At 47.2% G+C, this 21,903-nt stretch overlaps 1 protein-coding gene across 2 annotated transcripts; it reads left to right on the forward strand.

Annotated features, from left to right (window-relative positions):
* Positions 1 to 10,169: 10,169 nt before the first annotated feature.
* Positions 10,170 to 19,985, forward strand: PUS1 (pseudouridine synthase 1). 2 transcript variants are annotated; one of them, XM_066609783.1, is made up of 6 exons: positions 10,170 to 10,219; positions 11,557 to 11,790; positions 13,072 to 13,209; positions 14,329 to 14,431; positions 16,842 to 17,548; positions 18,992 to 19,985. In XM_066609783.1, the coding sequence occupies exons 2-6, from the start codon at positions 11,566 to 11,568 to the stop codon at positions 19,037 to 19,039; spliced, it is 1,221 nt and encodes a 406-aa protein (XP_066465880.1). In that variant the 5' UTR covers positions 10,170 to 10,219; positions 11,557 to 11,565; the 3' UTR covers positions 19,040 to 19,985. The 2 variants fall into 2 exon arrangements, with proteins under 2 accessions (XP_066465880.1, XP_066465879.1); XM_066609782.1 differs by lacking the exon at positions 10,170 to 10,219 and adding an exon at positions 10,308 to 10,494.
* Positions 19,986 to 21,903: the final 1,918 nt, after the last annotated feature.

Consider the following 21,903-nt stretch of genomic DNA (forward strand, 5'->3'; position numbering starts at 1 on the left):
GTATCAAACGTTGTTAGCATTCAACCAAGACATTGCTCCAAAAAAAAGAGAGAATATGTGGTTTACAGATCTTCAGCCTATATATGTATATATCTATATCTGTATCTACTTAGGAATATAGATATATATGTATATTCTCAATACTTGAAATTTAGCCACTGTGCTTGGATTAAAAATAAGAATAGTAGGGGCATCTTTTGGCACTGTGCTGGTGATTTTAATATTATTTTTCAATCTAACTGCATGTAGCATGAAAGAAGCTTTTTTTCTTTTTTTTGTGGAAAACTAGTATTTATTGCTTTGTAAAGAATAGAAGTTTTTTTGTGTTTGTATTAAAAAGGGGGGAGATAAAAAGAACCCAAGCTGATGTGGCTATTGTAGTCTATTCATTATCGTTAATTGATTTATTGCTGTCTGTATGTAGCGTCTTGACTAGATTTCAAGAAACCTCAAGCTAAATAATGTGTATGTTGGTCCTCACACAAACTATGGCTTGACAACATTTGTCCTTTTGTTTTATTGTTTAATTTTGTGTCATGTGACTTATTATTTTGCTTTGAATTGTATCACGCCAATTTAAGAAAATAAAACTGATTTCTAATTGTTCTTTCACTGTGCGTTGTATTAGACAAAGTTGGGGCGGGGGGAATGGCGACACGCTTATGTAAGAATCCCCCTTATATTGAGGACCACTGCCCTAAAGACACATGAAAACAAGGTGCCAAAAAAGAGGTGGTATTTGATATTTCTAGCTTTTTGCTAGACAAATACACTGGCAGCCCAATCCTAACCGGTCCTGACCTGCATCCAGGGCAGGGTTGGGGCTAAAAGCGGCTCAGCCTGGGGCAAGGGGAATCACTCACCCTGTGTAGTGCTGCAGCAGCCCCAGTAGGGCTACTCGAATCTGTGCCACCTCTAAAGGTGGTGCATATCCAAGCAGCCTGGAGCTGCCCCAGGGTACCCAGGAACGGGGTTAGGATCCGGCATAAGTGCTGCCTGCTTACTGCCCTGCCTGTAAGTAAGCTTGCGGCCCTGCTTACTGCCTGCCTGCTGCCTCGCTGCCTCCCACCGTCCCATGCGCCCCCAGACCCCCCGCACCGGCCAAGCTCTGTTGGCTCAGACTCACCCGTTAGGCCAGCCAAGTGGGTCCCGCACCAGCCTCCCTCCTCTTAAGTCGGCGCAAAAGTGCTTTACAGTACTTTCACAACCATCTTGGGCCGGCACAAGGGCACTCTCAGGATTGCACCCTAGGAAAGTTTCCTGCTCCAGGCAGTGGGTTGGACTTGATGACCTTGTGTGTCACTTCAAATTATAATAGGGAGCACTCTTGCTTTTAAATCATTTCTGTGGCATCATGGTGGTTGGAGAAATCCATGAGGACTCTGCTAGTTTGTGGATTTCTCCCTACCCTGGGAAAAGCAGTGCTCTGAGTTGGAATAACATCACTGAAAATGCATCAGCTCATCCATTCCTGCAAACCAGTGTTGATGTAAAAATGACCCGAGGCCAGAGTGGGTAGGTGGGAAGCAGTCGATTTAGCTGCCCAGGCACAGCAACATTCAAGACTGTTTGTCTCTGCCTGCGTCAAGCTGGGGAGAACTTCTTGACAACGACCATCAGTTCCCTGTGATGTGGTCAGGTCAGAAATAATAACAATTTGTTGTTTTGGCTTCAGTCCACACGACACTTTCTGCCTGAAGCATGGGAAAAAATCTTGGAGCGAGAAAGGCATTTGTCTCTTCTCTGCTGGCACCCGGAAGCCACAGCTAGTCAGAGTAGAACGGACCAATAAGTTGATACAAAGCAAACTCATATGTTCCTATTTTATATCTCGACTACAGAAGTTCTGTAAGCGTTGAGGTAAAGGTTCCCCCTGGCATTAAGTCTAGTCGTGTCCGACTCTAGGGGCGGTGCTCATCTCCATTTCTAAGCCGAAGAGCCGACATTGTTCATAGACAATTTCTGTGTTCATGTGGCCAATATGACTAAATGCCTAAGCACATGGAATGCTTATGTCTGTAAGTGTAGTCCACTGTAATCATCTCTGTATTGCTAAGCAATACAGAGCTGGCAGAGACTACAAGTAGGGCATCCTAGATGAATTTTATTGGGAGTACAAAGTTTCTTTTGGGCCCCTTCGGAAAGGGGGAGGAGAGGAGGTGAAACAGAGTGGGGAGTAGCAACAGCTGGAAAAGTCTTTTAAGCCCAGATCTTCTGGGCTTCTTGATGTGGAGCCCAGGTCTACCTGCAGCACAGCATTGGCAGCTAGAAATCAGTAATATGGAAAAACAAACACACTCCTAAGTCCCTCTCTTTAAAATAAAGAAAACCATTGCAGAAGATTAAGAACATCATATTTAGGTGCACACTAGAATGGAAAGTGGACCAAAATGTTCTGTAGCAGCTGTAGCCCCACACTGTGTCCCTGAGCTCCTATACACTCCTTCATAATAATAAAATAATAATAATAATAATACAGGTATTTATATACCGCCTTTCTTGGTCTTTATTCAAGACTTTATTCAAGGCGGTTTACATAGGCAGGCTATTTAAATCCCCGTAGGGATTTTTACAATTGAAAGAAGGTTCTATCTTTCAAGAACCACAACATTCAGATGTTTCACTCTGATCTGGTTTCACATTCTGGCCTCCATCCTCCCACGCTCAGAGCAGATGGACTAGCTGGGCTCAGCTTGTCAGGTGCTTCAAGGTCACACGATGCCGGTGGCCTCGAACTGGCGACCTTGTGGATGTTATCTTCAGGCAAATGGAGGCTCTACCCTCTAGACCAGACCTCCTGCCCAGTAAGGATCTGCTTACCTTCATGGTAAGCATATCCGCATACCAAAGTGCTATTGTAGCAGGTCAGTTTTCTCCCAGATTTGTTACTGTGTTAAGGAGTGTCATGTATGCATTCCTGGGGCCAGCACCTGTGGCTTGTGGCAGTAGCTGCCTCCATGTGCCGGCAGTAGCGCCCCCAGCATCCCAAGTGGGCAGTGAGTCCAAGCAAGATTGGAAAATGTAAGATCCCAAGAAATTTCCCAACCCCCTCCTGGGTCCCCTTTTTGACCCTGAGCCAAAGTACAAATGACTCGCTAGACCCCCTCTTTTCATGGGCCTTGACTACAAGACGTGCAAAAACCCCATCTCAATGTGTCTTTGATGGGTGCTTTCTCTTTCCAATTCAGCACTGTGCAATCAGCACTGCTCTAGTTAGGCCAGGGGTCAGCAACCTTAAACACTCAAAGAGCCATTTGGACCCATTTTCCGGAGGAAAAAAAACCTCAGGAGCCACAAAACCCTTTTGACATCTAAATTTAATTTAATTAATTAACAGTATTTATATACTGCTTTTCAACTGAACGTTCACAAAGCGGTTTACAGAGAAAAATCAAATAACTAAATGGCTCCCTGTCCCAAAAGGGCTCACAATCTAAAAAGATGCCAAGGAATACCAGCAGACAGCCACTAGAACAGACAGTGCTGGGGTGAGGTGGGCCAGTTACTCTCCCCCTGCTAAAAAAAGGAGCACCCACTTGAAAAAGTGCCTCTTACCCAATTAGCAGGGGTTGATAATATGAAGATGATACTGCATATATAGTTTTTTTCTACCTTTACGCTCATAGGTTCCATTTTTATAATGAAGCCCCCTCTTGTAGCTTTTAGTTAGTTTTGTCATACATTCTTGTCCTGTGTTTTCAGACACCTGGTCCTCTATGGTGTTTTGCCTGATTCCAAGGCCATTCTCTGCCTGGAGAATTAGGCCCACTTTAAGCAAATTAGCTCCCCTTCTTTCCCCCAACAAATGACCCTGGTTCTGCCCTGCAGTCCTGCTGGACCCCACCTCCAGGGGCAGCTCGCCTGTTCAACCTGCAGAGGTCCTCTCTCCTGCCAGCAGCCTCCCACCACTACAGCAGACCCTGGGCCATCAGCAGGTCTTGGGCACAGCAGCCACACTTCAAACTCCAGTGTCTCCAGCAGTCCATTAGTCACAAAGTCAGTCAGAGCATCCAGGGCAGAGTCCAAAGTCAATAAGCCAAGTCACAGTCCAAGGTCAGATTCCAAAGTAAGTCAGTCAAATCAGTCAGAGTATCAAAGTCAATAAGCCAAGTCAGTCTCCTCTTCTCTCCTTCCTCCAACCTGCACTCCTCCTACAACCCACACCCCCTTCCTCAGGTGCTCCTTGTATCCCTGAGGGCCCTATTGCCTTTAAGTGGCTGCAGCTGTGCAGCACACTCTGCTGGATGCCCAGGCCTTACCCTTAAAGGGGCCACTGCTGACACCACATCTACCTCCTCACCAGATCTTCCAGGATTCCAATACATATGTCGGTTATGACATCTGCTTATCTTACATGGATACTAAAGAACTTCCCCCACCTTCCAGAGGCACCCTGCTGGAAGGAAAAAAGGACACAGATTCCAGAGGTGGGGAAGAGAAGCCAGAGCTGGGGGGGAGAAGGGGGGGCAACCACAGGCCAGCTTCTGCCCTGCCTGCCCACCCGCCCTCCCTCCCTCACTCAGGCTGCAACCCTCTCCACACTATCCTGGGAGTAAGCCCCATTGGCTACAATGGGACTTCTGAGCAGACAAGTTGGTTGGAGCTCTCAGGCTGCAGTCCTCTCCACACTTTCCTGGGAGGAAGCCCCACTGACTACAGCAGGGCTTACTTGTGAGTAGACCTGCACAGGAGGAGGCTGAGGATACAGCCCTCCACACCTTCCTGGGAGTAGCCCAGGGACTACATCGGGGCTTACTCTGGAACAGACCTTCGCGGGCTCCCACTCACCCGTCCTTGCGCTTGGCCTTGAGCAGGCTTCAAGGCTGCCATCCCAGGCACCCTTTCCTGGGAGTAAGCTTCATCTACTGTAATGGGGCTTACAACTGAGTAGACACGCATAGGAGCAGGCTCCACGGCTGCAATCCCAGGCACCTTTTCCTGGGAGCAAGCTTCATCCACTGTAATGGGGCTTACTACTGAGTAGACACACAGGATGTCTCCTCTGCTGTGGAGGAAAAGCCTCTCCTTGCACTGAGTGGGGACCTGCTCAGGGAAAGGCGGGCTGCAAGGGCTCCCAATGGCTGAGGAGGACGGAGGCTCAGGATTGGCTGGTGGTCAGCCAGTGAAGGGCCCTGAGCCATTCCAACAGGAAAAGCCAGGAGCCTGCTGGATGCTGATTGGCTGAGCCTGCTGGAGAGTTGGGGAAGGGAAAAACAGGGACCTTAAGCCTGCAGAGCGGGCAAAATTGAAAAGGGAAACCAATGTGGGGCAGGTGGGGGTGAAGGGAGAGGAGGGCAGTGAGCTCAGGGGGCGGAGGAAAGCAGCCTGCCCTCCCAACACAGGTGCCTCCTGTCACACTCTTTGCCACTTTCACCGGGAGGAGCCGCAGCAGACAGCTGAAAGAGCCACATGCGGCTCTAGAGCCGCAGGTTGCCGACCCCTGAGTTAGGCAAACAGAGCTTGTGCCGGGGTTGAGGTTTGCCTCTGTCACCCCTTCAAATATCCATGCCTGCCCCCCCCCCCGTATCTGCCTTGCCTTGCTGATATTAGCTATGATTGAGAAGTAGGATGGGGCAGATTTGCTAGACACAGGTCCTGATACTGGAAGTGTTCTTTGCCATTGTGCAATCCTTTCATGCTCATGATCAATGCCAGGAAGCTGATTTCCCAGCAACATAAAAAGGATCACATAACCAACATCCTGTTACCAAAACAGGAACAACTGTTGTGATGGGGGAGAAGAAGATCATTATTTTTAGCACTGAATTCACTCCCACCTTCTTGTGAACAGGATGATTTATGTTGCAATACATGCAGCAGCTAAAACAATTCCTCCACCAACACACAGGGTGCCAATCCCGGGCACTATATATGCTTCATTCATTGCTGCGGAGCCGTCAGGGGTCAAGCAGCAATGCCAAGGCAGCCAATTTGTCTGGGCCAGCAACTTGGAGAGGAACTACGATGATACTGATCTCAAGTACTGTATGTATTTTTAGCTTGTGCCTGCGTCATTCTTGCATATTTTGAGTGAAGTGGACTAGCTAAAAACAATGTTGACCTCGCAGCCCCTGGCTGCCTTCAAGGAAAATGGTCCTTTTCTTGCCTGGGAACACAAGAAGGGCCCATCTGGTTCGGGAGATCTAGCCCAGCATCCTGTCTCCCACAGTTACCCAACCAGATTCCTCCAGAGAAGCCTTCGAGCAAGGAACGAAGCACCATCTCTCAGTAACTGGTAGTGAATGGTATAGTACCACTGAACATGGAGGTTCAATTCAGGGCTGGCCCAAGACCAACCAGCATATGAGCCAGTGTGCTAAATCCTGCTTTATGCTGGGCTCAGAGCCCAACTTGGCTACAAATCTTCAGGAGTGAATGGGGCCAGTAGATGTCTCTTGCAGTCTTCAATCTTTTTCGTGCCATGACCCTAATAAGCAAACAAACAAACATGAGACTGGGATCCATCATTGAGCCCACCCCCTTCCCAGGACCATATCCACCCACCACCACCACACATTGGCTCGCACTCCCTGGTTCTTTACGCCCTCCAAGCACTGTTCACTGTAACCAAATATTATTATTAGGGAGAGCAGTTACCATGAAGCCTGGCACTAGTGAAAGCTATTTTAGCACAATTGCTAAGAACCTGAGCAGGACTGGGACACAGTCTCCTTGTATCCAAAGGGGTACACCAGATCCTCCCCCCCCCCCCGGGTGGTGCTTTAGTCCAGTGGTCTTCAACCTTTTTTGTTCTTACAAGTTGCCACAACCCCACAACTGAGGCTTCATGACCCCCATTGAGGTCGTGACCCCATAAGTGTAACATATCTTAGAAATGAATTGGATTAGACCCTGCTATCTGCAGAACCGTGAGCAGCAAGGGAATAAGGGAAAAAGGAAACAAGGACCAGACCCTCATTTCTTTAAAATGTAACATCAAGCTGTGACTTGGCTCTATCACCAAGAAATATTTCTTTACTCAGCATGTAATTAGTCTGTGGAACTCCTTGGCATAGGATGTGGTGATGGCATCTGGCCTTGATGCCCTGCAAAGGGGATTGGACAGATTGATGGAGGAAAAAGTCCTTCACAGGTTACAAGCCGTGATGAGTATGTGCAATCTCCTGGTTTTAGAAGTAGGCTGTCTCAGAACGCCAGGTGCAAGGGAGGGCACCGGGATGCAGGTTTCTTGTTGTCTTGTGCGCTCCCCGAGGCATCTGGTGGGCAACTGTGAGATGCAAGATGCTAGACGCAATGGGCCTTTGGCCTGATCCACTGGTACTCTTCTTGTGTTCTTATGAACGCAGGAGTTCTTTGTGAGGCAGGGAGGAGCAATAAAGAGAAACAGGGTCACCCTTAGACTTAGGTAAAGAATAAATATAATCCATCCTTAGTTTGCTGTGCAAGGAGAATGCTGCCCTCTGTTGCCCAGGCATGGCAATTTTGAAATTTCATGCACACAAAAACAGAGTCCAATGGAAAAAACAGGTTGATTGTGGGGGTCTGTTTTCATGAGTTAGAGAGAGCACTTTTTAAAAACTGTTCTCTACATCAGTGGTTCTCATATTTTTAGCATCGGGACCCACTTTTTAGAATGAGAATCTGTCGGGATCCACCAGAAATGATGTCATGACCAGAAGTGACATCATCAAGCAGGGAAATTTTTAACAATCCTAGGCTGCAATCCTACCAACACGTACCCAGGAAAAAGTCCACTGACTATCATTGTTAAAAGCATATACAGAGTAGCCTGTTCAAAGCACAGTCTGTAACATTTCCTCAGATGCAGTCACATATGTGGTAGCATCAAGTCTAAAATATTAAAAATAAAATATTGAACGGGAACCCACCTGAAATTGGCTCGCAAGGGTCCCGACCCACAGTTTGAGAAATACTGCTCTACATCGATGGTCATGAAATACAACACCGGTAAAGCAACACTGAAACAAAAACCAAGCTGGGCTCTCACAGTTGTTTTCAGCAGCTGAGCTGGGACCCAGATGCGGGTGGTAACCTGGCCCTAGGTGGGGGGTCCCAGCAGTGCTCCCCCACACATTGCTATTTTGCTTTGAGGCTCAGGCAGAAGGATCCTAGAGGAGGCAAATCCCTTCTATTTGCCTCCTTTGGCAAATCCCTCCCAAAGTGGAGACTTTGACTTGAAAGGGGGTCACTTCGGCCACTGATTTGGTGGCTGATTTGGTTGGTGTGAGGATAGGAGAGGTGAACCTTGGATGCTGCTTCTTAGGAGGAAGGCACACACAGGGCAGATGTGCAACAATATCAAGTGGTAAGGGGAGTTTCAAATAAAAAGACCTAAGGGCAACGTGCCCTACAACATGTGCAGAGTTCTTCTATGAAAAAGGAGAGTGCCAGAGCAGACTAAGAATAGAAAATAATACTCTGAGTACGCAGTATACTCTACAGCAGAGCTCTAAGATAGAGTCACAATAGGAGAAAGAGAAACCCAGACCTGTAATGCACTGAGATCCTGGATGCTGTCGGAACCTCTCAGGAGGAAGCAAAGGGTAGAACTGTGGGGAAAGGGGAAAGGCGAGTTTCAAAATCAAGGACTTGAGGGCAATGTGCTCCAGAGCATGTGCAGAGTTCTTTTATGAAAAATGTTGAGACTAAGAATAGAAAACAACACATACATTTTGCACGTGACTCTAAGAAAATTCACAATAAAGAGAAAGATAAGTGTGAAATTGTGGCAGCTGCAGGACGGTTTGCCACCTCTCTCTCTCTCTCTCTCTCTCTCTCTGTGTGCCTCAGCTGGGCTGTTAGCAAGATCAATCTAGCCCAGGGGTCTCCAAGCATCAAATATCTGAGGGCCGAATCAAATATCTGGCGAGATGTGGAGGGCTGGAAAAAAAATTTCAATATAAAATTTAAATAACTAAATTAGAGATGGAACTTAGATGAGTGAATCAATGAATGAATGGGCTCATTCATTCAACCTCTTTGGTCCTCAGAACACCCTCCAGACACAATCAGAGCACAGTTCTGGTCATGCAGTTGAGTGAGCCAGTGGCTTTCAGGGGACAAAAGTTGGCCACGGGCTGGAAAGTGGCTTGCTGCGGGCTGCATCGGGCCCCCAGGCCGGGGTTTGGAAACCCCTGATCTAGCCCTGTAATGCTCTGAGAACATGGATGCTTTTGGGACCTCCGAGGAAGAAGCACAGGACAGACATGCAACGATCTCAATGGGAAAGAAGAATTTCAAAATAAAAAACGTGAGGGCAGTGTACTCCAGAGCATGTGCAGAGTTCTTTTCTGAAAAATGTGTTTTTCTGTCTAAGGATAGAAAGGTCGAGGGTAGAAAACAATATACGTATTGTATGCATTTTGCAATATTCACACTAGGAGGAAAAGCAACTCCATCCTGTATTCTCGATGTTGTCAGGAACTCCTGAGAGAAAGCATTGGGCAGAGGTGCAACAATCTCAAGGGGGAAGGAGAGTTTCAAAAGAAAAGTCCTAAGGACAACGTGCCCCAGATCACGTGCAGAGTTCTTTTATGAAAACAAGCGACCCAGCCCTGTGACACGTTAAGTTCTTGGATGCTTTTGGGACCTCCTAGGAGGAAGCACAGGTGCAACCCTCTCAAAGGGCAAGGGAATTGTTTTAAAAAAAACATCCTAAGGGCACAGTGCCCCAGGGCACGTGCAGAGGTTTTTTTTATGAAAAAAAGCAACCCAGCTCTGTAACACGCTGAGATCTTGGATGTTTTTGGGACCTCCTAGGAAGCACAGGACAGAGGTGTGGGAACCTCTCCAGGGGAAAGGCAAGTTGCAAAATAAAGGACTTGAGGGACAACGTTCCTCAGAGCATGTGCAGAGTTCTTTTATGGGGAAAAAGTGTTGGGACTAAGAACAGAAAGCAAAATATACATTTTGCTATTAGTAACAGCTCAAGCCTATGCATGTCTACTCAGAAGTAAGTCCTATTTGAGTCAATGGGGCTTACCCCCAGGAAAGTGTGGACAGGATTGGGCTGTAAGAAACAGGCACAAGAGGAAGAAGAGCAGCCCAGCCCTGCAATGCACTCAGATCTTATTTCCCCAGATTGCAGAAAAGCTTCGGGCTTGCCACGCATGCGCAGGGCCAGGGAGCACCCCAGACACAGAGGAAGATTGTCTCTCCTCGGCTCCCGTAGGAGGAATTCCCCCTTTGCCTCCCACGTGCTTCCGGGTTGTGCCCTGCAGATGCTGCTTGCTTCCCAGTAGGTCCCCTGTGGAGGAGCTGCTGTGGCTGCGCCTTGCAGGGAGGGGGATCCTTTGGGGAGGGGCTGTGCTCCCTTGGAAAAGGGGCAGGGGGGCTCTGGAGCAGGGTTGGCTTGCTGAGGTGGGCTGGTCTGCCCCACTTTATGCACTCCCCCAGAGACTGGGGATGGTGGTGCCCTGGTCTTGGCTGCTGGGCTCCAGGGTGCTGCTGAGGCTGGCAGGGGGCTCCTGGAGGGGACCAGCCAGGGGTGGCAGAGCAAGGCCCATCCATAGTGTAGGTATCTCTCCTGTGGGGGGTGCTATTAGTATTCTTATTGCTTCCCCAGCATGACAGTGGTCTGTGGAACTCCTTGCCACAGGATGTGGGGGTGGTGTCCTGCCTGGTTGCCTTGAAAAGGGGACTGGGCAGTTTGATGGTGGAAAAGTCTATCACCGCTTACAAGCCGGGATGAAATATTTCATTAATCGGCATGTGATTGGTCTGTGGAATTCCTTGCCACAGGATGTGGGGGTGGCGTCCTGCCTGGTTGCCTTGAAAAGGGGACTGGGCAGTTTGATGGTGGAAAAGTCCATTACTGGTTACAAGCCATGATGGGTAAATGCAACCTCCTGATTTTATAAGTATTCAGTATTCCAGTATTCCTGGTTTTAGAAGTATTCAGAATTCCAGGTGCAAAGGAGGGCAACAGGATGCAGGTCTCTTGTTGTCCTGTGTGCTCCCTGTGGCATCAGGTGGGGCACTATGAGATATGATAAGCTGAACTAAATGGGACTTTATATTCTTATCTTGGCTGTTGGGGTCAGGGATGATGGTGAGGCTGGCTATGGGCTCCTGCAGGGGACCAGCTTGGGGGTGGGGTGGGGAGAGAGCAAGGCCTATTCATAGCATAGGAAACTCTTCTGTGGATATGTTTTGTGGGTGTGTTAATTTAATAATTAATGTATTAAATCCTGTAACGTAATGAGTTAAGATCCTTTAATTTAATTGATTAAAAGATTTATATCCCGCCTTTCCTATGCTGGAGCAAATGCCCAAGGTGTCTTATATATAAAACAATAAGTAAAATCATAATAAGGGCAATATAACCAATAGGAGGAGGGCAGCTATTTATCACCAAAGCACTGCTACACAGGGGGCAGAAAGACCACAAGGGAGGGGGTAGTTGGTGGCTGGATGTGGCCCTTCAAATATGGGTTTCACCCTGAGGACTTCTTAGGATATTCACAGATATTTTTGTAGTACTGTACAGTCACAACCTGTTTTATGAACAGTTTTGATCTAGCTTTTAGATTTTATATCTGTTCAATCTTTGCTCTTTTGTACAATACCTTCCAGTGTTTTGCAATGGCTGAGGAACTGAGAACGGTGGCCAGTGGCCAGGCAAAGAGATTGAAGACCAGCAATGGCAGAGAGGAAGAGGAGGAGGAGGAGGATGGAAAGCAGGATGACCATCAGACAAAACGGCTCAAAGCCAGCCTGGAGGATGGAGAAGATGGGACAAAAAAATTTCCAAAGAGGAAAATTGTGCTGCTGATGGCGTATTCGGGGAAAGGCTACCATGGGATGCAAGTGAGTAGCTGGGAGTGGAAAATGAATGTATGAGTATGGCCACACATTGGTGGGAATGTATATAGATTAGTTGTTCTACCTTGATGTGCCTGCATCCTCTCTCTGCCACTTTGGTTCCAAGCTCATTAACAATGTTGGTTGTTAGGCATGCAAATAGGTCTAAAGAGGAGGATGGTGATTGGTGCTGTGGCATATGTGGTCACAAAGTGATGGCTTCCTCAAGCATTGATACGAAACACCAAAATTTCATATAGAGGCTAATGGGTTCTGAGCTGTCCGTGACAGATCAGGAGAGAGATCATGGAGTGCTGGTGGACAGCTCAATGAAAGTGTGGACCCAGTGTGGAGAAATCTAATTCCATGTTTGGAGTAATTAAAAAAGTGATGGGGAATAAATCGACTAATATTATAATGCCGTTGTACAAGTCAATGGCAAGGCCACACCTGGAGTATTGCGTCCAGTTCTGGTCATCACATCTCAAAAAGGATATAGTGGAAACAGAAAAGGTGCAGAAGAGAGTGACCAAAATGACTACTGGGTTGGGGCACCTTTCTGACAAGGAAAGGCTACAGCGTTTGGGGCTCTTTAGAAAGGTGGCAGAGGGGGGGGACATGATTTGAGACATACAAAATTATGCAGGGTGGACAGAATGGAGAGAGGGATGTTCTTTTCCCTCTCACACAACACCAGATCCAAGGGAGAGGCACTAAAATTGAGTGTTGGGAGAGTGAGACCAGACAAAAAGAAATATTTCTTTACCCAGTGTATTAGTAATCTGTGGAACTCCTTGCACAGGATGTGGTGATTATTTTCTTCTAGAAATCTGTCCAATCCCCTTTTAAAGATGCCTTTAAAAGGGGTTTGGACAGATTTCTAGAAGAAAAGTCTATCACAGGTAACAAGCTGTGATGGGTCCGTGGTAACCTCCTGGTTTTAGAAGTAGGCTATTGCTGAATGCCAGGTGCAAGGCAGTGGCAACAGGATGCATGTATGTTGTGGTCTTGTGTGCTTCCTAAGGCATTGGGTGGGCCACTGTGAGATACAGGAAGCTGGTAAACCGCTTTGTGAACTTTTAGTTGAAAAGCGGTATATAAGTACTGTTAATAATAATTAATAATAATATGCAGTTCCTATAGGAAGGAGTACTGGGTGGGGGCTGTGTCCCAGGTGAATAACTGTAGGTTCTTAGCAGAGGCAAGATTTGTAGCAGGGATTTCTTATTCACCCCTCTAGGCTGGCAATGATGCTCAAGACAAACACATTGTTTCCCTTCCCTCCAGCGCAATGTGGGGAATTCTCAGTTCAAGACGATTGAGGACGACTTGGTCATGGCCCTCATCCGGTCAGGGTGCATCCCAGGAAACCATGGGGAAGACATGAAGAAAATGTCTTTTCAGAGGTGTGCTCGGACAGACAAGGTGACGTGCTTCAGTTGTGGTATTTTTGGTACTGTGTGACTCTGGGAACTTGAAGCTGCTTTCTGGGGTGTGGAGGCCTTTGTTCCATGGGTAGAGCTGTTAATCTCACTGGAGTCTGGTGAATACAGCTGACCACCAAGTAATAATGTACCACCTTGCACATTCCAGCTCTGTGGGGAGCTGACTTGTATGGGCAGAAAGGTTTCACCACCTCTCTTGCTTCGCCGGATTTGTGATTGGATACGTGGTCTAAAACCTCTGATTCGTGGGCAGAAGTCGCAGGCAGCCAACTCCCCACATGCTTGCAGGTGCACTGGAACATTGCTTCATAAATGATCTTCTGCGCTTGTCTAATAATTATTGGTCCAAACTTGATAAGGCCACATGTACAATTGTAGCAAATGTGTGTTATTTGTGGTTTTATATCAGAAGCAGGCAAGTGCACACATACAAAAACACTGCAGAAAAAGCAACCTTGATGCGATTGCACTGATGAGTGCATTGGGATTATTTGTGTCGCTGATGTGCCAGAGTTCACATGCATGTTGGTAAAATAGCAGACACAAAGAAATTCATGTTGGTGCCATCCAGCATACACTCTTATCAAAGGTGGCGTTTTTACAGTGTGTCATCCACATACATGGTGTGCTGTAAAATGGGAGTGCAGGGGAGGTACAAACAAAATTTACAGTTGCATCAAATTTAGAAATTGGTGGAGGGGAACTTGGCACAGAATAAAGCAGAGGGGGAAATCTTTCCATCTCTACATTTTGCAGCAAAATTAGGGAGACGTTTCTTAGTGTTTTCACTGGAAGAAGACGAAGGGTCCAGTCCTATCCAGCTTTCCAACACTGATGCATCAACAGTGCAGCCCTGGAGTAAAGGAACAAGTATTTGCTTACTCTGAGGAGGCCTCTAAGACTGTCCCCCACTGCAGGATGCAGCACACACCCCATTGGCATGGCTGTGTGGGCACTAGAAAGTTAGATAGGATTGGGCTCATCTACTGTATTTAAAAGTGCAGACCAGGAGGGCTAGGATACAGTCGCCTCCCGCAGTTGTGCTCCTTCCATTTCTGATCCACAGTTTTGATGCCTGTTAACCTTTCATTCCAAGCAGGGTGTTTCTGCAGCCGGCCAGATTGTTTCTCTGAAGGTCTGGCTGATAGAAGATATTTTGCGAAAGATTAACGACCACCTGCCTTCTCATATAAGGATTCTAGGTACGAGTAAAACACAGGCGTTTTGTTCTTGCCAAGTCCTGTGCGTTCCTAGGAGAATGCTCTGTGGTAAAAATGGCACATTAAGGGCACAATCCTATCCTGCACTGGAACAGGCAAGCCAAGAGGCTTGTGCTGTATCCAGCGCAGGATGGGTGCCCAAAGCAGCTCAGCCAGAGGTAAGGGGGAACTTTTCCCTTACCTCTGGGTAAGCCACCCTTGCACCTATGGGTCTCCTCGGACTTGTGCCATCTCCTGAGGTGGCACAAGTGCGAGGATAGTGGAGTGCCTTGAAGCCACTCTGAACTCCCTGGGAAAAGAGGTTGGGATCTAGCATAACAGCCAGATCCCAGCCCTGCCTCCTGCTACCCGCCCGCCTGCCTCCGGGGCTGCCCATCACCTGCCCTCCCCCTGCCCCGGAATGCCTCCCTCCTGCCTCCTCCCCACCCACCCCAGAGTCTTGCATTGGCCAAGCTCGGCCAATGTAAGACTTGGAGCCTCCATCGGTGCAGAGGCTTTTTCCAGCTTATTCCTTACTGCACATTTGCAACCGGCCCAAGCGCAGCTCAGGATTGTGCTGTAAGTTTTGCTCAGTGATTAAATAACCCAGGCCTACACACATTTTGCAGTCTTAAGACCCATTATTTGGTGTATTTGGGGTGCTGAATCGAAAAATGGCATTCAAGCAGCTTCCCTGTGAAGAAGCCATGGCATTGGCTTCCTCACAAGGAAGCTGCTTGAATCTGCAGGTATGGTGGCTATGCCATACCGCCAGACTAGAGCCAATCAGGCATTTGGATTCAGCACCCCAAAAATGTGTTCCAACATCCTTGGCAACTTTAAAAAGGGGTTTTATTTTGGTACCTATGTAATAGAGGGACAGAGGGTGTGCCAGCCACCTTTGCTTTAATGATGGTCTCCATAGTCATTGTTTTAGTAAAGTCATGGGAGCAGGGGGCATGATAACACTGAAGAGAGGTTAATAGATTCCATTAAGGTATTCTTCAACCTGCACTGAGCTTTGGGAATGTTCAAGCAGCAATAGTACATCATGCTGGTTTCTCAGAAGCTAGTATGTCAGGGTCAGCCCTCCCACTACCTTTCCTTGATTGGATTGGGGAAGAAGACAGAGACGAGCCTTGGAGGGCATACTGGCCCTGGAAGCCATCTTAGCACCTCCAAAGCTAACACCACAGGGATGAGCTGCTGTCCCTGTCTCCGAAGACAGGAGGAGGTACGATACCTTGTTGCTCGGCTCACACGGGCCATTTGGAGTCACTTCCAAAATTCACTGTGACATCAAGCGGGCCTGCCTCCTCAAGGAAAGGGTGTTGACTTTGGCAAGCAGAAGGTTAACATATGAAGAGCCCCACTGGATTAGGCCTGGGCTCATCTAGTCTGGCACCCTGTTTCCCACAGAGGTATACAAACCAGGGCTGGCGTCAGGAGCCGCAGGGTCCCACTGAAAATTTTTTGGCAGGGCCCCAGGCTCACAGCCGAGGTCTGTAGAATCTTCGAGATGTCAATAACATTTACTATAGACTTTAGATGTCTATGGTGGAGTAGAAAGCCATCAAAATATGCGTTTAAAAAGTACATGCAAATTAATGGACCAAATGGATGTAAGCATGCTTTAATATAAAATTGCATGCAGTTAAGCTCCAAGTAAACAAACAAAATGTGTAGACTTGAAAAGTAAAAAAAAAAAAAATTCAAAATATAACCAGGATAAACAAACGTGACTTTTAAAGAATTCAGATGAAAATTAAAATGTTTGCTGTTCTCTATAAAACCTGCAGTGTTGTATTAAGTGCCTGATGCAATGTGTCCTGTGTACAGTGGACCCTTGATATCTGTGGGGATCTGTTCCAGGGACCTCCTGCAGATATTGAATTCAGTGGATAATGAAATCTGCAGTGGACACCAGCAAACTGGAAGTGCCTTTCAGTTGTACCTGGAAGGCCTTCTGAAGTGCAAGGAGGTCATGTCCAGAAGGTCATCTGAGGCCCTGCAGCTGTGGACTTGGTGTCCATGGATATTCAAATCTGCAGATGCCAATCCCACAGATAAGGAGAGCCACTGTATCTGACAAGGTTAGAGTAGATTATCCTAGCACAGGGTTCCCCTTAGGCATGGGGGCCAGTTGGGGGCCATAGGCTTAAAGACAACCCTGCTACCAGCCACTAGGAACCCCACATGCACGTGAAGCAACATCCCTCTCCTGTCATTGCTTCCCTGCAACTGGGATTCAGAAGCACTGTGTGGCTAATGCTGGGGGTATGTTGCGTAGCCATCAGTAGACTGAATTTATGAACTTTAACCTTAAGACTGATTTTACTGTGGGCAACAGTGGACCTGAAATTATGATATTCTAAAATCTCATTCATGCTTAACACTGATCTCTGTTCAACAGGGCTCAAAAGGGTCACAGGAGGGTTTAACTCAAAGAATAAATGTGATGCCCGAACCTACTCGTACATGCTGCCAACTTTTGCCTTTGCACACAAAGACCGTGATCCTCAGGATGAGATGTACCGCCTGAACAAGGAGACTTTTGAAGCTGTCAACAGGCTCTTGGCTTGCTATAAGGGGACTCACAACTTCCACAACTTCACCTCTCAGAAAGGACCCAAAGACCCCAGTGCCAAGCGGTACATCATGGAGATGTATTGTGAGGAGCCTTTTGAGCGAGATGGCATGGAACTGGCTGTCATCAAGGTGAAAGGCCAGAGCTTCATGATGCACCAGATCCGGAAGATGATTGGCCTGGTGATTGCCATCGTGAAGGGCTACGCTGCGGAATCCATCATGGAACAGAGTTGGGGGGAGGAGAAGGTGGATGTCCCCAAAGCCCCCGGCCTGGGGCTGGTGTTGGAGCAGGTTCACTTTGAGAAATACAACAGACGTTTTGGGAACGACGGACTCCATGAGGCCCTGGAGTGGGCCGAAGTAGGAGAGAAGATTGCTGCTTTCAAGGAGCAACACATCTACCCCACTATCATCAGTACTGAGAAAGAGGAGAAGTCCATGATGAACTGGCTGGACACGCTCTCCAACCACGACTTCAACTCCACCGCCTCTCGGACGCAGGTGGACAGCAGAGATGCAAAGGCAAGAGAGGTAACACTGATTCTCACTTGCGTGGCCAATGATTACTTGTGCTGTCTTCTTGAGCTCTATTTATGGCTTGATGTGGGAGAAAATAGTTTTATTTTTCCCTGGATTTTGGTGCTTTCTGAAAGTTAGAAGTGCAGAAAGCAGTGTTATGTGTTCATGTTTGTAATTTACATTATAATTATTAAATTATAATCGCTTTAAAAGTGTACTAGGTGGATGACTGAGGTGGTATAGTGTCAGCAGATGTAGCCATACAGCCCAATCCTATGCATGTCTACTCATAAGTAAGTTCCACTGAGTTCAGTGGGGCTTACTCCTGGGTGAGTGTGGATAGGATTGCAGTCTCACAGCCCAAGCCTGTGCATGTCTACTCAGAAATAAATCCCATTAGAGTCAATGGGGCTTACTCCCAGGAAAGCGTGGACAGGATTGGACTGATAGTCATTACCCAGACATGACCCCCCCCCATTAAATAATAAACTAAAAAAATAAATAAAACAATCTTATTTTTTCACAGATTTTTTTTTTCAGCAAAAATGAGAAGTACAGAATGTGGTGATATGGGGTTTTATTTCGTTATTGCCATTTTCTCCCACATATATAAATATAACCTATAAATGGACTAACCTTCTTTCCATGGTGAAATGTCAAGTGACTTACATCATGTTTCCAAAAAGTTTTCTACCCAGATGTTGACTGGACTTAACCCTGTTGAGCTCCCTCACGTGCCCTCAAAGCATGCCCTGTCCCCAAAACTGTCACGACTTTGGCCTGCCCTGCTCTATCTTCCCACCCTTTTTTCCTGATACAGTCCTCCTTCGGGTCTTTGTTCCATCTTCTGGTCTCCTGCATTAAGCCTGGAATGTCCCTCTCAACACCTGCATGCCTCCAGAGAAATCTTCATGTGGGCTGAGTGTTTGTGACTCCATGTCATCCTGGTCACGCCTGTTTCTCCGTGCCTCCCTCCTCCTGGGTGAGGATAGAAGGAGCTGCAAATTGACTCGGGGGAGGGGCAGCTGATGGGCGAGGTGAACAGACAAAAGAAAATATTTCTTTGCCCATTGTGCAGTCAGTCTGTGGAACTCCTTGCCACTGGATGTGTTGGTGATGCCTGGTCACAGGTTACAAGCCACGATGGGTATGTGTACCCTCCTGGTTTTACAAATAGGCTACCTCAGAATACCTGATGCAAGGAAGTGGCAAAAAGTTGCAGGTCTCTTGCTGTCTTGTGTGAGGCATCTGATGAGTCACTGAGATACAGGAAGCTGGACTGGATGGGACTTTGATCTGATCCAGTGGGGCTCTTTGTATGTTCTTATGTTAAGGTACCAGTCCAGGTAAATAGCCCCTGTGATGTGCAGAAATGACACTCTTGCATGTCTTATATAAGGAATGAATTATTATATAAACATTCCTAATAATAATAATAATTTCTTGCCTTTTCAGAGCAGTGATCCTGAAGGCAGCGATGGATGTGGAGATGACTCGGACTGAAGCATCCACAACATGGCTGCGGGTGAAGTGTGATCTGAACAGCCTGTGCTGATCTGAGCAGCATCTACCAAACGAAGAACTTCCATCGAGTGGTGTTCACCTGCTTCTATGTGAGATGTAGAAAAAGCTGAAGTGACACACAAAATGGACCACTCAGCAATGCCGTCTCACACATGCCTGATGGAGCCGATAATGTCTTGATTATGCTTTATAAAGGAAGACATTTTTTTAAAACCAGCTGAATTATGTCATTTTGCTACCTTAAATATACAAGAGGAAAAAAAACACAGTTTAATAATGACTTGCCCTTGTCTTAATTGTTCAATTTTTTTTTTAATGCCTTATTTTTTCCCTTTATTTTGAAAGGCTGGAGTTTCTCTCTGATTCTTTTGTGTCTCCACTTTGTTCATTTTGGTCAGGCAATAGAGATGTTTTGTGGTTTGCCTCTGAACAACCAGGATCACAATCCTGTAATAGTTGAGGCAGCAAAGTTTAAAGCTGGAATACCAGGCCTATTTTTAAAAGAATGCTGGAGGGGTGTCCAACACAGAAGGCCAAAGTTAGTATTCACAGCATCTATTGAAGGCTGGAAGTGACGTCATTAAGCAGAAAGTGATGTCATTAAACAGAAAGTGACATCATTAAGCAGATGATGGCCAGAAATAAGCACTTTGTTCTCATATAGAAACTCATTAGCTGCAAATGACAAAAGAAAATCATGTTCATATTTTCAAGATATGAGAGAGCCCAGTTATCAAGCTAGGAAAGCTCGGTTAGAACAGGGATTGGATAAATTGCTTCTGGAGGCCTCATTTGGCTCACAGGCCTTATGTTTGACACCCCTTTGCTAAGGGCCTTCTAAGATTGTCTCTGCTGTGGAAAAATTAATAATGCCTTTTCATTGCAAAATGTAAACTCTTTGTTCCAGATATTAAATAAAAGAGCTTGGAGAGGTTGCAGGGAAAGAAAAACTGGAAGGTTATATACTTCTGGTCTTGATCAGAGCCTCAGGGGCCAATCCTATCAGTGTGTGCCGGCTCACTGCCAACGCGCACTGTCACAAATGTGCAGTAAGGCACATTTGTGGCCCTCAGCACCGGTGCTAGCTCAGCGCTGGCCAGTGCTGGGCTAGTGCCAGTGGAGCACTGATGCTCTGCTGCTCAGCGGTCGCACAGACCACCAGCAGCAGAGAGGTAGGTGAGGACATTCCAGGGTGGGGGGAGGCAGAGGGAGGGCAGGGAGGAGGTGTGCCAGGGGAGGCAACGGGGCTGGAGGGAGGTGAACTTTGCTCCACTGGATCCTGAGCCTCCATGTTGGGCTGCTGGCCTGACATGGAGGCTCTTAATTCTACACCAGTCCTTGGGTCACTGTAGAATCAAGTAGCCGCATTGCGGGGCTACTTGCCTTACCCAGGGGAAGAGGACAAAAGTTCCCTTCTCTCAAGGAGCCGCTGGTGCTGCCCACTGAGCTCGCAGGATGTAGCGGCAGCCATTTTCGTCGCCGCTGTCACCCCGCGTGCTGGGCAGCTCAGGATTGGGCTGTCGGGCTGCAATCCTGTGCATGCTTACCTAGGAGTAAGCCTGTTGAACAGCGTGGAACTTACTTCTGATTAAACAGCCATGTCAGTTTCATATCCCTCTTTTTGAAATGTCAACTGTAATTGACCTCCTTTTCAAGGCTGCTGTGAGGTTAAATATAAAAAAAGGCAAAACAGCTGCAGTATAGAGACAGGATGCTGTAGTGGTTGTGGTGCTGGGCTTAGATCTGGAAGATTCAAGGTAAAATCTTTACTAAGCCATGGGCTGGTCACTCAGCCTCACCAACTTCACAGGAAGGACAAAAGGAGGGGATGAACCATGCATATCACCCTGAGCTACTTGGAAGAGGGTGGTAAAACAATGAAAAAAATAGATAGTAGCCTCTAAAGGTCACATCCAGCTCAAGCAGGCTTTGAGCACCACATGTGTTTCAGTTCGCCTTTTGGAACCCATCTCTTGGTTTAGGACCCCCTGTGGACACAGCCCAGACCTCACAATTAAGCAGGAGCATCAGAATCACAACTAGCATGTTCTCCCTACTCTGAGCATGGAGGGGGAGCGGGAAACTGACCACCTCTGTGCTCTCCTCCTAAAGGTGCAGGTCCCTAACTTAGGGGGGCTGGTGTAGGTTGTCCGCTATCAGGTGGGACCTCAAATGCAGCAGATTACAGAGAGATCAGGAGGATCTGATGTGGTCAGGTATTGATTGGGAGGTGAACATAACAATGACAGCCATCCCCTGGCCCTGGAGTGATTAAACAGTCTTTCTGAAAAAGGGGGGTGTGTGTGCTGGGCTAGCTCTACATCTGCTTTCACTCTGATTTTGTCTCCCTTTTGAAGGAGCTTTGGGGAGGGTGCAGCGTGGCTGCCCTATGGGGCACAAGAAGCTGCTATTTGGAGCTCTGGGGTCACCGGGGCTGTTTTTAGCTCCAGATGCCCAGGGCTCAGGCTTCCTCTGCAAACCCTGACCTGTGGGGCTTAAGACCAACTTCTCCTGCTGGGCAGAGGAAGAGAAGAGGAATCTCATCCCTGGTTCTCCTTTTGCCTGTTTGGGTTCAAGTCTTCCTTTCTATCCTGGTGGCTTCTGTCTCCTACTCCTATGTCTGCCCTTCCACTTTTCACAAGTACAAAAGTGAAAACACTCTAGAGCACTTTTAGCCCAGGACCCACTTTTTAGAATGACAGTCTGTTGGGACCCACTGAAAGTGATGTCGTTAACCTGGAAGCAATGTCATTGTTGGACGTGGCGTCATCAATCAGGAAAAAATTTTAACAATCTTATTATTATTATTAATTATTAACAGTATTTATATACTGCTTTTCAAT

This window comes from Tiliqua scincoides, chromosome 14 (assembly GCF_035046505.1).
Source record: "Tiliqua scincoides isolate rTilSci1 chromosome 14, rTilSci1.hap2, whole genome shotgun sequence".
NCBI lineage: Eukaryota > Metazoa > Chordata > Lepidosauria > Squamata > Scincidae > Tiliqua > Tiliqua scincoides.